The 17761-nt window shown below is 45.0% G+C and overlaps 1 protein-coding gene across 13 annotated transcripts in view; it reads right to left on the bottom strand.

Annotated features, from left to right (window-relative positions):
- The window catches only part of MAP2K5 (mitogen-activated protein kinase kinase 5), a 332934-nt gene that overhangs the window by 282233 nt on the left and 32940 nt on the right, over positions 1–17761 (bottom strand). For all 13 annotated transcript variants that reach the window (XM_014589750.1, XM_014589747.1, XM_014589744.1 and 10 more), the window contains 3 exons: positions 6026–6095; positions 2924–2964; positions 1943–2010 (listed from right to left, as the gene is read on the bottom strand). In XM_014589750.1, the coding sequence (XP_014445236.1) occupies positions 1943–2010; positions 2924–2964; positions 6026–6095 (179 nt within the window). The remainder of the gene's footprint in view (positions 1–1942; positions 2011–2923; positions 2965–6025; positions 6096–17761) is intronic.

Raw genomic sequence — 17761 nt, forward strand, 5'->3', positions numbered from 1 at the left:
CCCCCCCCCCCCCCCGCCCCCCCCAGCCACAATGGCCGACTTAGGAGTATGCTGAGTTCCCTTTCCACCTCGGGGCCTTCACTTCGCCCTTCCCTGTCCAAAATGCCCTTCTCCAACTCCAGACATGAGCTGGTCCTCGCACCCTCTGGTCTCACACCATCTGAATCTAAACACACTCGTGCAATTACGTGTATACTTTCTGTACACCCACTGAAAGCAGTGGTAAGAGGGAACTGACTGTAGTAAGTGGCCCCAGCCCCCTCGTCACCCTCTGCAGGGCCAAGGCTCCTATGCCCAACGAGATGGACAGAGATGCGCCAAAGCACCGCCTGGCAAGACCGCCCTCTGTCAGAACTGAAACACCCATGCCTCGGGACCACGGGCTCGTGACCCATGTAACAAGGCTAACTTTTTTTTTTTTTTTTTTGGAGAGGTTTTTGCTATAGGGCACGTGCGCTCACCAGACAGAGAAAGACATAGAGATTGAAAGCAAGAAATCACCCCCCAGGGGGGATGGTCACGCCACAATCCCTTCTCCTCCAGTCTCCTCTCGGGATCTTGGGCACGCACGCACTCGCGCCCGGCGTGAGTTTTTTAAGCCACCGGGTCCGGGACGCGAACCATGGTCGACTACGTGGGAGTCCAGCGACATAGCCATTATGCTAACTGCTGGTTCCCAAGGCTAACTATTTTTAAGACATAATAAACTGAGAAGGAGACAAACTTTAAGAGCAGTCTGTTCAGAGCAGGGAAGCTGGGGTACGCACGCTGGTGCCATCATAAAGCTACCGGGTAAGGGGCGTTGGAAAGAGCACAGGAAAGTGAAGAGACAGTTGGGAGGAGAGACATTAAACTACCTCCAGTAAAGCCCCTGTTCAAAGGACCAAGACTGAGTTGAGAGGGGAGGGAGAAACCCTGAAGGAAAGCAAAAGCCCCGACTATATCTCAGCAGATACAGCGCTGTGCAGAGACCGGCGAGAGCTAACCCAGGAGAACCTGCACAGGACGGCAGTGTTCCCTGGCCGAGGGCCGGCATTTCAGCCGCTCTCCTGAGTGCACTCACATGGAGCGACCACCTTCATGGCGTCACCCGCGAGCGGTCGTGCGTTTACTGGCTGAATGACTGACTGTGTGGCCAGACGTCCAAGAATTCCATCAGCTGGAGCCGGTCACTCCTACTTGTAGACCATGAGAGTCTGCAGTGAGTCCTCGGCCAGTAGGAGGAATGCTCTGAAAGGGCTCGAGTCTTCCATAACCTTCCTAGTGTGGGGCACTGTTTGCATGAATTCATGAACATGATCTTCCCTCCCATCTCCTGCACAACCAAAAAACCGAAGGAGCAACATGGCTGACTGACTCCAAAGGCAACACCTCACTCCTTTCCCTGCCTCTTTCCGGTGGAGATGCTAGTGGGTTACGATACTGCTGAGCGATAGAAAGGCAAGGAAAAAATAATAAGCATTATACAATCTACAAACCAGATCGAGGCAGGAAACGACCAAAGACACTGAATTTTCAATATAATCTAGAGGCTGAAGGAAAACCAGCCCACGGACCGGAAGTAGTAGTTTAGCATGTTTAGCTTTGTTGTTCTGTACGAGTGCTTCTCTCTTCAGTCAACACATGTAGCTGGGGCTATCTAACTGATCACATTTCTTTTTAGGGGCTGGCAGGTGGCATGGCGGTTAAGGTTCTAGAACCTCACATGGCCAACCACGGTTCAAGTCCTGGACCTAGCAGCTTGCTTTCTCACTTTCTCTTTCTGTCTATCTCTCTCTCTCTGGTCAAATTTTAAAAATAATAATACTAATACATAAAATTAAATAACTTTTTAAAATTTTTGGATCTTCTAGAAAAGAGGTATCACCGCCTTGGCCTCTTCCCACCCACTGGAGCCTGACGGACCATCACGCCAAGGGCACACCTCCTCGCTCGCTCTCACCTATTGCTGGGAAGCGAGTCTGAGACTGCTGGGCCACTGTGCTGAGAGGGTCCGGCCCGGGTATTCACCTATAAGGAGAGAAGGAATCTTGATCAGACTTGTGTTCTGAGGACACAGTTCTAATTAACCTATAATTTGCCACACATTTCTCATTTCACGAGGAAGGTTAATTAGCTTGTTGCTGCACAGACTCACGGCTGGAGTCTATTCAGTATATAGGTTAGAGAGCTGCACAACCTGTGTGTTACATAATACTTCAGTCCTGCCATTGTTCAAGTACTCCAGCAGTGAGAGAGAGAGAGAAGCAGGGTAATAACTGAATTCACACTCTAGAACACACACAAAAACAGCATGTTTCAAAACAAGTCCAGGGGTGAATAGTGAACTTCGGGTTATCATATCCCTTCTCCTCTACAACCAAGCAGAACACTGTAGAATGTTTCTTAGTCACTAAAAAATGAGACCCAAGTAATTAATTATCACATACTTGAGCCTAGTACGACAGCCATGTTTTCTTTCAGATGTAAAGCCTTAAGCAGGAATTCAGAATTCAAAATACACAGAACAGTGAAAAGACATTAACTAGATAAATGTTTCTAGCGTAAATATGTCAAAAGAAAAGAGGAGTATTCTGGGTACAATGCACTTATGTGCTTAATTAATCACCGAAATGAAGTCTATATTCTCACTCAAATAAATCTTTGTGGAGACCAACATCCAGGATTATCTTGAAGAAACTGGCCAATCAAACAATTCCAGATCGTTAAAAATACAGCTTCAAAACCCCAGTGTCTAAATATATACACCCATTGAGCAAATGCTATATATGAATCCTTTCTGCCTCCCATTTGGGGAAGAAAAAAAAAAAAAAGATCGCTTGTCAGAGCTTGAGAAAGTGCAGTTTTATTTGACATTTCAATAAGTGGAACACAGCATTACAAATCCATCTAACTTTACTGAAACAATTATTGAAATTCGTACCTTCAGGCCATGTATGTTCCGTTCCCCAGGAGGCTTGCAGGCTGAAACAGTAATTGACTAAATTGTAGAACACATCAGGGCCATTTACAAATTTGCTCAAAATGAATCGTTTAAAAAGAAATGAGGGTGACACCAAAATTAGCAGAGAGAAATGATTGAAAAGTGGCTCCCAAGACCCAAAGTGGGAATTATGAACCAGGGTTTTAACTTGCAGGAGTGAGCATTTATAAATGCAAAGAGCTTTCTGACACCACCTCATATAAATTCCAATTTCTGTTAAAACATATAAAAATCAAGTTAACTGAGCTAAAATGATTAGATTCCTTTCATAATTCAAATTTCTGCAATCTCTCCTCATTCTATTACACTGCGCATCTGCTGTCACTCAAACTACTTTGAAAATAGGTGAGGTTTTGTGGAGGGGGGTCGGGAGGAATAAGGATCTTTTGATGCCAAGAAGATTGCTAGAGATTCTAAGAATATTCAAGAGTAAATACTATTGGGTCGTTGGGAAAGTCATGATGCATATTTGCACAGAAAAACATAGAAAAACACATCATGCCTTTCCCAGGGACCTCATAGTTCGTAGCATTGTGAGCAGTCACGTTTATTAAGATACAGATGTATGACTAATTTAATTACATCGCTTGCACATCTTGACATCTGCTGATACTTAGGTCTAAAAATAAAGCAGTACCAGGAAAAATAATGCAAATTTCCTGAGACCATCCTGAGTTACAGGTTAGAACTGTTCCAGTCCAGCGAATACTTCCTCATCGAATGGTAAAAACACAAAAGCCTCCTGCCCACGTTGTGGGCTGCTTCCATTTGGAAACTAGTGCCCTACAAATTGTATGTTAAAGGGTCATCGATTTTGATTGATTGTTTGGGGAAGGATGAATTTGATTTTTCTCCCCTCCTTCCAGATGCATTATGTATTATCCCTCTGGTTCTGACAAGAAATAGAGCTGTCTAATACACAAAGTGAGTAATAATTACAAAGCACAGCAGATGCTTTAGTTTTGTTCAAGTATAGTCATATGTAGTATGTCCTTTTTCTAGAATCTCTACCTAAACTTTAACAAAAAGTTTTTACTTCTCTTTCTAAAATACATTAAAATTAAGACTCCAAATCGTCTCTCCTTAAAATGGAAATTAACTGCTTGAACAAAATAACCGTCAGATACATTTGATGCCTGGTCCTTTAGGGACCATCAATACTTACTAAGATGACACTTCAAAATATTTCCATTGAAGTAACCCGTACATTCATGAACTTCACTTTGTTTTTTTTTTAAGTTTTTGCCATAGGGCAAGTGCACTCACCAGAGAGAGAGAAGGTAACAAATTACCCCCTGGGGAGGGAGAGGAGATGGCTACACAGCAATCTCTTTTTCTCATCTCCTTTCAGGATTTTGGGCACACACACCTGCACCTGGTGTGATTTTCAAGTCATTAGGGCCAAGACTACAAATACCTAGCGGGCCATGTAGGATCCAGTGCCTTAACCTCCAGGCCACTCGCTGGCCCTGTGAACTTCATTTAATAAGAAAGTGGCTAACCATGGGAGTAGAGACAGATCTTCACTCACACATCTCCAACCTTAACACCTGCCTCGCTTTTCAAGGCTTCTCAGCCCTTGATCATTGGAAATCTAGACAGAATTCAAGTAGCCCAGTAATTTCATATTTTCTAAAGTGATAAAGTCAGAAGTCATTAGAGGCCCAGACTAGGGGGCAGTAGGTGGCACACTGAACTGCACCACAGTTTGCTGCAGAAGAACTGTAATGTCACTGAGTAGGAAGGCAAATTAATGGAAATTTGCAGCTTGTAAAAAAACTATCCCTTGTAGAGAAACAACTGTGAAACTTGCCCAAATTATCCAGTCATTGAGAACATTAAGAAATAGTGTTACCTCGTTACTGGCCTAACGTGTGCAAATAGCAACATTTCTCTTTTTTGGCTCCTGTTTTGGTGTTCAGACTTCAAGTACAACAGAACTGGATTAATTATAATCCTTGTTTTGGATTCTCACCAGCCCTGAATGGCCCAGTTCATTCATTTACCACTTTAATGAATTAATATTAATAACGTTCTATGCACTCCGCCCACATGTATGCTGGCTAAGCAGGATGACTCTCGAACCAGGATCTCCTCGTGGGTGGCCAAGCCGGCTGCCCTCGGAGACTTTGTCAGAGGAAGTAGGAGCCTACTGGTTAATTGAGCCATTCAAACTTCAGCGAGTTACAGGTAATGAAAGTCTAGAATGTTTAATTGCAAAACTCATACCGTGGTTATTTGTACAGTATCAGTTAACGAAGGTAAGTTCAACTTTTAATTATTTCGGTTAAGTCATTTCTAGAAGAGTTACTTAGAGAATTTCCTTATCTGTTCCATTAGTTAGAAAACATGGATTCCAAGTGGGGCAATGCGCTATCCTGGGTGAACGGTTTCATGGCTTATATAATTAAACTGTTCTTTTTAACCACGATTCCAATTTTGAGGGAACGTTTATAACCATAACTGATACGAGGCAAGTTCTGCTAAACCTAAAAGGGAAGACGGAACGGACTGGACCAAGTGACTGATTCACCAGGGCTCACCCTCGTAGCTTGGATTTTAGGAAAGTTATTCATATTTCATTTACGGAGATTTTCTGTTATTTAGGAAATACCTCCCCAGCAAACCTAGCGCCAGAGAGTCCTCCAAAATGTCTCTCCTGAAGTCCCTCAGTAAACGTAGCTTCTCCTCAATAGCAGCTTTGGCTGCCATCATAATTTATAAACATCCAGAAGTCAAGTCGTTCGTTGCCTTGGTTTAGAAACCATGTGGCCCCCCAAAGAATTCTTTAAGCGAATGTAAGTATGTACTTCAAAAACAAAAAACAATCTAGTTAGTTTAATTTACTCTAGTAAATTAGATATTTTATCTGCCATAACTATAATACAGCCTGCAATCCCCACGATAATGAATACTTCTTTTGTTTTTTCAAATTAAGAGCTAAACATCATGTTATGTGCATTTAAACCTTTAGAAAACATAACTGTTGATGAAACAGTTTACTGAAATAATCATTGTTGATTAGAATTTGTTCAACATTACCTCTTGGAAATATGAGCAGAGGCTCTATTAACTGTCCATTTACTTGCTGCTCCATTACTGTGGAATAATACTGCAAAGAGATTATAGAAAGAGATTACTCAGTAATGTATGAACACTGGAACAGACACTTATGGGTTGTTTAATTCATAGTACTTTTGTAAATTGCTGGTATACACACATCAGCCTTGAGAATACTTTCTCCCTGTTTGCACATCAAAATGATTACAGCGGGGGAACCAGCAGTTGGCGTAATGGCTATGTCGCTGGACTCCCACGTGGTCGACCGCGGTTCGTGTCCCGGACCCAGTGGCTTGAAACTCACGCCGGGCGCGTGTGCGTGCGTGCCCAAGATCCCGAGAGGAGAATGGAGGAGAGGGGATTGCAGCGTGACCATCCCCCCTGGGGGGTGATTTCTCGCTTTCTGTCTCTATGTCTCTCTCTGTCTGGCGAGCGCACGCGCCCTACAGTGAAAATCTCTCAAAAAAAAAAATAAATGATTACAGCGAATACTCAGAACTCAAGGCCAGTATAGTGTCACCCTCTGCACTGCCATTTACCTTAAAGAGTAAACACATTGAGGGGTCAGCAGGTGGCATGCTGGGTAAGGTGCTCGACTCCCACATGGCTGAGCACAATTCAAGTCCCACACCCGGGAGCCTGAAAACACCAGGCGTGTGAGCATGTGTGTGCAAAATCCCGAAAGGGAAATGGAGGAGAAAGGGTTGTGACATGGCCATTCCCCCAGGGAGGGTGATTTCTCACTTTCCCTCTCTTTATCTCTCTCTGGTGAGTGCACACACCCAATGACAAAATTTAAAAAGTGTTAAATAAAAAAAAAAAAAAAAAAAAAAGATTTCCTGTGTGTATAGTCATTCTTTAAATATATTGGGGTTTCTCATTTTTTTTGAAAGTAGACAAAATCTGTGGGGTATTTTTTCTTACAATGCTAGAAAAGAACCTTTTTATTTACAAGCAAATACATTTCTTCAATAAGGAAAAGAAAGATTAGTATTTAAAATGTTACGAAGAGCTTTTTCATGGAATTTCTCATCTTGCCTCTTACCTTTTTCCCTGGGTTTTTGCAAAGCAAAATGAAAAAGCTTTCCACCAGGCTTGGGCCCACATGCCAGCCAATCAAACGTTATTCACATGTGGGGATCAAATACAGACCGTGGACATCTAACTCCGAGACTACGGGGCCGGCAAATGCGATACGACACGTGCACGGTGGCAGGACTGAGATGAGAAGGTAGCCTAGTGATGCCTCAGCCTATAAACACGTCCGAGTACATCGAATTGCACTGTAAAATTCTGAACACAAAATACAGTTCTAAGTCAAAAGGCCCCGCACGCCTTCATAACCACATCCGGCTGTCCAGCGCTACAGTCCCCGTTCTCTAGTATGTTAACTGGTGAGGGAACTCTGTCTACCTGGCTGGGAGATGGGTTCTGTGAGCTCGCTTCTTCTGAGCATGGCCAAGAACAAAATCGTATTCTCGGAATGTCCAAATGCAAAGTGCTGATTTTGTGTGTGGAGGGGCTATCAAAGAACTGAATTCCCCTTTCATTCCTGCCATCTCTGCATTTAAAAACATAAAACTACCACATTCTGAGTAAATTACTCTTTGGTTATCATTATTTACTGATGTTCTTAAAAAGTTTCTTTAGGGGCCCGCAGGTGGTGTGGTGGTTGGGGGAGCTGGACTCCCACATGGTCGACCACGGTTCAAGTCTCAGACCTGGCAGCTTGCTTTCTCACTTTCTCTCTCTCTCTCTCTCACTCTGCCCCTCTCTGATCAAATTAAAATAATGAATAAATGGATAATTAAAGTTAAATAAAAAGAATCCTTTTTTAAAAGCTTCTTTAGAAGATATCAAATACATCATATTGCTTTTATATACATTAAAATTATTACAAAATTGGGGACAGCAGGTGGCATTGTGGTTAAGATCCTAGACTCACACATGGTCAACCACAGTCCAAGTCCCAGATCCGGTGGCATGGAAATCATGCTGGGCACATGTGCATGCATGCCCAAAATCCCAGGAGGAGACTGGAGAAGGGATCACGGTATGGCCACCCCCCCCTTGGGTGATTTCTCATTTGTCCTCTCACTGTCTCTCTCTGGCAACACATGTGCCCTATGGCAAAAACCTCGGAAAAAAATTATTACAAGATCAGGCCAGCTGGTGGCATGGTGGTTAGGGCAGCTGGAAATCACATGGCCAACTTCAGGGTTCCAGTCCCAGACTGGTGGCTTGAAAAACATGCCAGGCAAGTGTATGTGTATGCCCAAAATCCCAACAGGAGGAGAGAGAAGAAGAGACTGCCATGTGGTCATCCCCCTGAAGGGTGATTTCTCTCTCTTTCCAGAGAGCACACATGCCGTATACCAAAACTAAAAATAAAAATAAAAATAATTTTTTTAATTTAAATACAATAAAAAGTAATCATTACAAGTTCAACCTAGTTTTCTTTCCTAGGACTAAAGAGAAGCTATAAAACACCATATCAGCTTGGGTATCACAATTTACTAGGGCTCTCTGCTCTGTAACATAATGAATAAAGTGAAGGTTGTTTTTTTTATATAGCTATAGATTGATACGTGTATCTTGCTCTCAAAAGACTATCAAGCTGTAAAGGAAAGCGATCCTCTCAGTGGGCCTAAGCCCCCACATACAGTATAACACGTGCAGCCAGCACACTCTCTGGAACACATCTGAAGGCAAATGTCTTTCAGTTAGATTCTCTTCCTTCAAACCACAGAAATACAGCCCTCGCCATTACTCAAACAGTGATGACAAGTAAATGAAATATCAATCATGTAGGCTGTCAACCTTTTGGGACAGCAATAACTGTTAACAAGTAGTCTGGAAAAATTGTCTGAAAATGACTTGTCCTCGGCACACAAGCAGTTGAGGTTTCCATGGAAAATTAAGATGCCAGTGGCTATTTGGAACATTGCTCAGGTATTCTTTTTAATGGGAAATTTGCCGGTTATTGATCCACGGCATGTACCCCCTTGCTTCTGGAAGGCTGCAAGCAACTTTCCAATCAGTGGCTGTCAAAAAAATTACTGCCTTTTTATACTGATACAAGACAACAGCGGTGGCCGGGCTCTCCTCTAGCTGCTGCTCTCCTTAATTAACTGCTATATATAATGGGTTCGTCATTTCAGTTACCACTGCGCCACCGTCCTAGAAATCAAAACAAATAAAATATGCCTTATCTAACAAATTAATTACAGAGTTGTCTGAAGCTGGTGCTTCGGGTCAAGTTTGAAAACAAATCACCCCAAATGTAAAGGGTCAGATCAGGTGCAATGCATTTTTTCCCCACTATAAAACCTTGCATGCATGAAATTGACCTGTTTGCCAGCTTTATTTATTTACCTCACAAAATAAATAAGTAAAAATGGTTTTACTTTCATTTTAGGCCTGTGCCAAGTCAACTGGCAAACGATATATACTTTCATAATCATTGTGAGAATTTTAAAGCACTCTATCGACATCTCTTTGCACTATGACTGACTGCCACAGTCGCGAGGATACCGCTTTACCAGTGTCTCGAAAACTACTCGTTTCGTTTTGGGTTTTTTATAGCACCTCCAAAGTCAAGTGTATTTTCTGCCGCTGACATAGTGGGTCTGATCTGTGTTTATATGAATGGAGAGTCTTGTGTTCCACGTAGTAAACTGTTAGGTCCCTGGGAAAGTGTGAGGTATTTTTCAATGTTTTTCTATGAAAAAATGCATCGTGACTTTCCCGACGACCCAACAGTTCACACCAAGAATGTGCCATAAAAGGTGGCACATCCTTGTGAGCGACCCTCCACAGCAGGCCCTGAAGAAACAGGTCTAGAGCCAGGTGACTGCTGACAAGGCGTCAGGCCTGGGAACTTAGGCCAGCGCCGAGAGAGCACTCCCCACGGCACAAGGAATAAAACACTGGGCCAAGCCTAGACCTCCTGGCACAGGACAGTCCTGACAGGCCACCAGGCCAGTGCTGCTCAGCGAGTCCAGCAGCTATGGAGGCATCGCACCAGCAGGCGTCTCCTAGCACACGGCCTCGCTGGGGAAACGCACCCTGAGCCTCACCTTAGCTGAGGTGAAGAGGGGTCTACTGGGACCAGCAGTTAGCGTAATGACTATGTCACTGGACTCCCATGTAGTCGACCGTGGTTCGTGTCCCGGACCCGGTGGCTTAAAACTCACGCCGGGTGCATGTGCGTGTGTGCCCAAGATCCCGAGAGGAGAATGGAGGAGAAAGGATTGTGGCATGACCATCCCCCGGGGGGGTGATTTCTCGCTTTCTGTCTCTCTGTCTGTCCAGCGAGCGCACATGCCCTGTAGCAAAATAAAACTCTCAAAATAAATAAATAAATAAATAAATAAATAAATAAAGAGGGGTCTACTCAGAGGACTTGCGAGACTCCTAAGAGATCAGCCAGCAGTTAATAAATCGCAAGCAAGTCGTTCTTAGGTCTTGATCCTTCCTCAGTGTCTTTTTAAATATATTCTCCATTTAAAGGGATTCGCTCCAATTTTGTTCTAAATATTGGGCTGTCAGGAAAATCGTGATGCATTTTTGCATAGCAAAACACGTCATGACTTTCCCGATGACTTCACAGTAATAAAAATAAACAGCAATGACAAAGATAAGACTTCTACTAGACTAAAATCAAAAGAAATAAACAAAAAACTCCTACACCCCGTACGCCTAGATGGTTAACCTGGCTTGGACAAAGAAACATTAATGGTGCCATAACTTGAAGTTATCTCAGTAACTTCATTTTCACTGCTATAACCCTCTCTTGGCTTTTATTACCCCTAACACAAAGCTCTGCACACAGTAGACGCTCGATAACTATTTACAAGATTGACTGAAATGGGGCTGACTCCTAATTCGGCCGCTCATTACCCTCTACAGCATTCGGGAAGTTATTTAACCTTAGTGAACATCGGTTTCCTCCAAATGAGAGCCAAAGAATCACCCTGACGCAGGGTCGCGGTGAGGCCACTCACTGACTGCCGCAGCGGGTCGGGGACGGTGCTCTGTGCGCTGGGAGGCATCAATGGCTGAGAAATTAAAAAGCGAACCTCCTAAATAGTATCTGCAGCACTTTCTACCTGAACAGAAGTGTTCCGGCATTTAAAAATGCAAAAATAGGGCCAGTTCCATGACCTGGTGGTCAAGGGAGCCAGATCCCACACGGCTTAATGAGGGGTTCAAAACTTAGCCCCGATGGCTTGAAAAACATGCTGGCAGGTGGCGTAGAAGTTAAGATGTTGGATCCCACATGGCCTGCTGCATGGTTTGTGTCCTGAACACACCAGGTGGGTGTGCATGTATGCCCCAAGTCCCAAGAGAAGGGAGGAGAAGGGACTGCAGCGTGGCCATCCTCCCTGAAGGATGATTTCTCACTTTCTCTCTCTTTCTCTCTCCCCCCACCAGTACACACACCTTACAGCAAACTTGGAAGGAAGGAAGGAAGGAAGGAAGGAAGGAAGGAAAAAAGGAAGGAAGGAAGGAAGGAAGAAAGACAGACAGACAGACAAGCAGACAGACAAACACACGTGCTGGGTGCATGTGTGTGCATGCCCAAATCCCAGCAGGAGGGAGAGATGAAAGAGAAGGGACCACGGCATGACCACCCCCACTGGGGCGTGCTCTTCCCCTCCTTGTCTCTGTCTAACAAGTGCACGTACCCTCTGGCAATTCTTTTTTAAATGCAAAAATGGCTATATATGAAAAGTACAGAACACTGCGCTAAAACTGAGCATATCAGCAGTAGTTATAAAATGTGTTCTGTGCTGCTATCCCCTGCGTAATCTGTCACATACAGTAATTGTAGGAATAATCAATAAACTAAGTAAGAGATTCAGTTTTGTGATTGCTAATGGACTCTCTGGTATCAGATGGAGATTCGTTTCAAAGTACCTCTGAGACGTCCTTCAAGATTCTTCCAACTATTTTAATAAGGATGTGACAAAGTTTAACATAGTTGTCCAAAAACCTAATTAATTTGAAACACAGGGCCAGATTCTACAGGAGATAACAAGTACAATTGTTGGCTTTGTTTTATTTACGAGTTTATCAGAGTGTTCCTGTTTATTATGAACCTAATTTTAACAGCTGAATTCAATCAATAATCATATTTTTTCCTTCATGGAAATCTGCCATATAAAGAACTTGAGTTCTCAAACAGCCCACTTTAATTTTGCAAGGCACAAGTTCTCTGTGAAGGAGCAGGTGGGGGAGAAACCGCTGCGGCTCACGGGCTACCACCTGCCGACATTCTCCATTTCAGGTTTCATAAGCCTACACTATTCTGAGAGTGCCGTCACTTCTAACTAACAGACAGAGCAAACTGTTTATCAGTGAACAGAGAAAAACATGCTCTCATCCTAAGACAGAACAGAACAGATGTTTACTACTTAAGAGGTAGGCTATCTCATGCTTCCCATTCCAGGTTGCCGGGTAGCCGCTGAGCCGTGGAGGGCTCTGGGTTCCACAGTCCTGCCCCGTGTGGATCAGGCAGCTTCACCTGGGCTTTCGGAGGCTGGGGGAGTGGTATGACATGTCGCTCTGTCTTCCTCCTTCCTCTCCAGTCACTCCACAGGGTTTTCTGTAAGCACTTCTGTCCCCCATTGTCCTTTAAATGCAGGCATTCCAGGGGCCAGCAGGTGGCATGGTGGTCAAGGTGTTGGAATCCCACATGGCCAACTGTGATTTGAGTACCTGACAGGGTGGCTGGAAACTCAGGACAGGTACATGTGTGTGCAGGCCTAAGATCCTGAGAGGAGAACAGAGGAGGGATTGCAGCGTGGTCATCCCCCGAGGACTTTCTCTCTCTCTGTCTCTCCAGCAAGTGTGTGTGCCCTATAGCAAAAATATCTCTTTTTTAAGAGATTTAAATGTGTAAGCACCATAGAACACATTTAAACCTGGAAATCTCTTTAAGAGAGGTTTTTGCTATAGGGCATCCCTAGTTTCCCACCAGCATCTCTTCCCCTTATACTCTCCCTGCCCGTTTCAGCCACTTCAGAAGTCCAGATTACCAGAGCAGCCCTGGAGACTAACCAAGAGCTGACGAATCCTCCAATTCGACTTGCCCACACTGCATCCCTCCCTTTCCTGACCCGCTCACACCCTAGACCTGCAAATGCCATGAGCGGGTCTCCCAAGTCTGGAAGGAATCCAGACCACCTCTCTTTCCTTCCTCCCAGTCAATTCACTCGTTTACTCAACAGTCTCGAACTGCTAACCAGCCCTGCGGCCACCACGGCCTTTCACACGGAACAGACATAAACGGTTTCCATGCTTCAGAACTTTGCTCCCCCAAGCCACCTTTCAGAGACCCTACCTGTGACCGCATCCCTTCCGCCCCGGCAAGCTACAGCCCTCTGTGACCCAGCCCACCTTCCTCCCACACCATCTCCACGGGCTGTGCCACAGGATCTCTCCAGACCTCACTGGGCATTCCCCCACCCCGAGCCCCCAGACGGGCTGCTCTCTGCCCAACACCCTTCCAGTCCCCCAATCCTGGCTTACTCCACCTGAGCACCCCAGGCTAGATGAGGTTTCCATGCCCACAGAGCACCTGATGCTTCAGTACATGACAGCATCTCACCTTGCCTGGACTGGGTCCTTCCTGGGAATCGCCCTGCCAGGACCGTGAGCTCCAGGGCAGGAGTGGTATATTCACGCTCCTCACCCCAGCGCAGTGCCTGGCCAGACAGCTGCTGTCCGACAGCGTTTGCTGTGTGAAAAACTGCCCACAAGAGTGTGGGCAAATCAGCTAGTGAGTGATCGCAGGCCCAGCTCCCCTCCGCCAGCCAAGGCACTGGGAGGCAGGCACACCTGCATGCTGTGCCTCAGTACCCTGTGCTGTGAGACTGCGGGAGGGTGTTAAGAAGGTAAAAAATGAAAGGAGCTGGTATACGGGAACCCTCTTATAAAGTACTAGAAAAACACCTGGAAATGGAGCAGTGCTCTGGATCTCTCAACTCCAAGGAAGAGTGCACAGAAGAAAGGGGCTGGATGGTGCAGAGGTAAGCCCTACACTCTGCGAGGCCGTCCCCACGTCCGGAGACTTCCCCGAGGACACCAGGTGTGTGTGTGAGTGTGATGTGGGTCTGGCTAAAGGCTGGGAGCAGACCTCAGTGTCAGAACCCTGCTGTGTGTGCTCTCTCTGTTCGTGGAAGAAATATTTTTTAAAAATACCTTGAAAAAAAGAGTACATGGAAGGAAATGTTCATTACCACGGGGCGAGACAGAAGCCCCGGAGCAGGATCACCGAGATGTACAGACTGAGTACAGAGGAAGAATGTCACTGACTGGCCCGTCCTCTCCCTCCCCTCAATTACAACAAAACTATAAAGAATAAAGAAGCATTATGAGGAACATCATTTCTTTCCCTTCTAGAAGATTCTCAGGGGCAGGGACCAAATCTTATGTATTTATCACCTCATATGGGAAAGACGTTAACCTGGTCTATACGGGCTTTAGGAGATCCTTAAAGGTCTTGCAATAATATGGGAAATGTTTCATTTTGTGAATTTTCTGAGAAGAGAATAAGCAGCCTTCTTCAGATACCAGGAGACCTAAGAAATCACTGAGTACAGGCCCAGGCCATAACGGGCGCCACACGACAGTGTGCAGAAAGGCAGCAGGGACGAGCTTGGACAGACGCAGTGACCGAGGCAGCAGGTGGCAGGTTAAGACGCCGACTTCCACATGGCCAACTGTAGTCTGAGTCCTGGACCCGGTGGCCTGAAAATCAAGCTGGGTATGTGTGCAAGCATGCCCAAAATCCCAAGAGGAGAGTGGAAAAGGGATTAAGGTGATTCTCATTTTCCCTTTCTCTGTCTCTCTCCAACAAGTACACAAACCCTGTGGCAAAAACTTAAAAAAGGAAAAAGCAGGCCAGCAGATGGCAGAGCGGTTACATTGCTGGACTCCCACATGGCTGACGGCAGTTTGAGTCCCAGACCTGGTGGCTTGAAATCCATGCCATGCATGTTTGCATCTGTGCCCAAGATCCCAGGAGGAGAACAGAGGAAAAGGGACTGCAATGTGGCCATCTCCCCTGGGGGGTGATTTCTCACTTTCCCTCTCACCTGTCTCTGTCTCTCTCTAGCAAGTACATGTACCCCAAAGCAAAAACCTCTTAAAAAAAAAAAAAAAAGAATAGAAAAAAGACCCTGTTGGGAATGCCTACCTCTGTGTCTCTGTCTCTCCTGTGAGTGTGCACTCAAGGGAAAAATAAAAAAAATCTTTAAAGGGCCAGCAGGTGGCATGGTGGTTATGCTGGCTGGATCCCACACGGTTGACAGAGTGGTTCAAGCCCTAGACCCAGCGGCTTGAAAAACATGGCACCTGTGTGTGCACACATGCCCAAAATCCCAAGAAGAGAATGGAGGAGAAGAGACTGCAGCATAGCCATCCCCCGGGGACTGATTTCTCACATTCTCTCTGACTTTTTGGTAAGTGCATACACCCTACAGCAAAAAAATTTAAAAACAAATTTTAAAAAGGTCATATTAAGATTATTTATTATCCTTCCATACATTTCTAAGAGGACGGTTTCCTAATTCTCTAGCTCTCTGGCATGTCTTCTAGCAGATAACATAATTGATACGGTATTTCACTAAAGAATATGCATGCTGCTTTTTTCCTACTAACGATAAAACTTTCAAGTTCCTGTTTTGTCAATACTGCAAGCATACCCTATTATATGTAGCACGGTCAGTAATTACAGCAATAATCAATAAGCTAACCAACTATTTGCAGTCCATAGTTAATTTATTAGTTTTCCCAGTGAAGAATCCAGCAATCTTTTTTTTAAAGAGATTTTTGCTACAGGGTGTGTGCGCTCACTGGAGAGACAGAGAGACAGAAAGCAGGGGGAATGGCCACGCCGCAATCCCTTCTCCTCCATTCTCCTCTCAGGATCTTGGGCACATGCACCTGGCATGCTTTTGAGGCCACTGGGTCCACCACTCGAACCACAGGCAACTATGTGAGAGTCGAGCAACGTATCCATTATGCCATCTGCTGATCCCGAACCCAGCAATCTTAACTGTAACATGGCTACGAGTTCAACTGTGACTCTGCCCAAAACATGCCATCAGGTGCACTTTCTTGTAATCATTTCTCATCCTTCACGGTAAGAGGCTTTACCTCTGTGATGCTGACCTCTCAAGAAACACATACTGGGGCCAGCAGGTGGCGTGGTGGTTAGGGTGCTGGGCTCCCATGCTGGTCACCTGCAGTTCGGTCCTGGATTTGGCAGCTTGCTTTCTCAATCTCTCTCTCAATCTCTCTCTCTCTCTCTGGTGAGCCATATGCCCTATAGCAAATTTTTAAAAATAAATAATTAAATGAATAATTCTAGAAAGAAAGAAGCACATATTGGGACCAGCAGTTGGCGTAATGGCTATGTCACTAGACTCCCATGTAGTCAACTGCAGGTCGAGTCCTGGACCCGGTGGCTTAAACTCACGCCAGGCACCTGTGCACGCGTGCCCAAGATAGCGAGAGGAGAGTGGAGGAGAAAGGATTGCGGCGTGGCCATCTCCCCTGGGGGGATGATTTCTTGCTTACTGTCTCTCTCTGTCTTTCTGGCAAGCACACGTGCAAAAACCTTTCCCCCCAAAAAAGAAAAAAGAAAGCAGCACATACTGTCTCAATAGTCAGAAACAACAAGTGGGGACCAGCAGACGGTGCGGCGGTTAAGGTGCTAGATTCCAGCGCAGACTTTGTGGTTTACTCCCTCTCCATTCTCCTCCTGGGAGATGAGATGCACGCACACACACCCAGCATGGTTTTCAAGCCACCGGGTCTGGAATTCGAACCCTAACCCCTACACCACCTGCTGGCTCCAAGGGGTTCCTACATTTTTATCACTATTTCAAGGGCATCTGTATGCTTCAGACAACACAGAGAAGAGAGTTAAAATAATCTGACTTTGGAAAAACGTTTTATTCTTTGGGATGAGGAAATAAAACTCTACCTTCAGCTTGTAACATGCCATTATGTAAGTAACAAACTGAATAACTTCCAAAACGACTTATACCCTGCAGATTCCCTCTCTCTCTCCTTTCATCACTTCTCTAACCTGCCTAAAGAACAGACCATATCATCAGGTGCCTGCGTGACTGCACTGCTCAGGGAATTAACCACTCCTTACGGCAAGGCTGATTTTTGCCACCTGCACAGTGAGTCCAACACAGGACCAATTTCATATGAGGCGTACTTAAATGTACCATGTAGAAAGAAAAGCTTCCAACCTCTGTTTTTTAAAGAAAGAGCAAGATGAGAGACCCAGTAGTTTGAAAAACATGCTGGGCACCAAGTGCATGCATGCATGGGCAAAATCCCAAAAGGAGAGAGAAATGGAGGAAAGGGGGCTTCGGGGTAGCCACTCACCGTGGGGGGTGCTTTCTCTCTCTCTAGCTAGCGCATGCACCCTCTAGCAAATTAAAAACAGGAAAGGAAATGACAAGCAAAGGTCCTTATAGCAAAGACCTTGAGGCTTTTAAAAGCTCCTAAATGGGCAACAAATTTTGTGGCAGAATTTATCCCTGTAGGTGATGATAAAATCTTAAAATTTTCAGAAGCCCACAGAATATGTTTTACATTCCTATTAAGACTCAGGTACACTGACATTCTAGCAAAAAGCATTATTTTTTATAATCAGGGGGGAAAAAAAGTAGTATTTGCAAGATTTCT

Source organism: Tupaia chinensis, unplaced genomic scaffold, assembly GCF_000334495.1.
Source record: "Tupaia chinensis unplaced genomic scaffold, TupChi_1.0 Scaffold000377_2, whole genome shotgun sequence".
Lineage (NCBI taxonomy): Eukaryota > Metazoa > Chordata > Mammalia > Scandentia > Tupaiidae > Tupaia > Tupaia belangeri.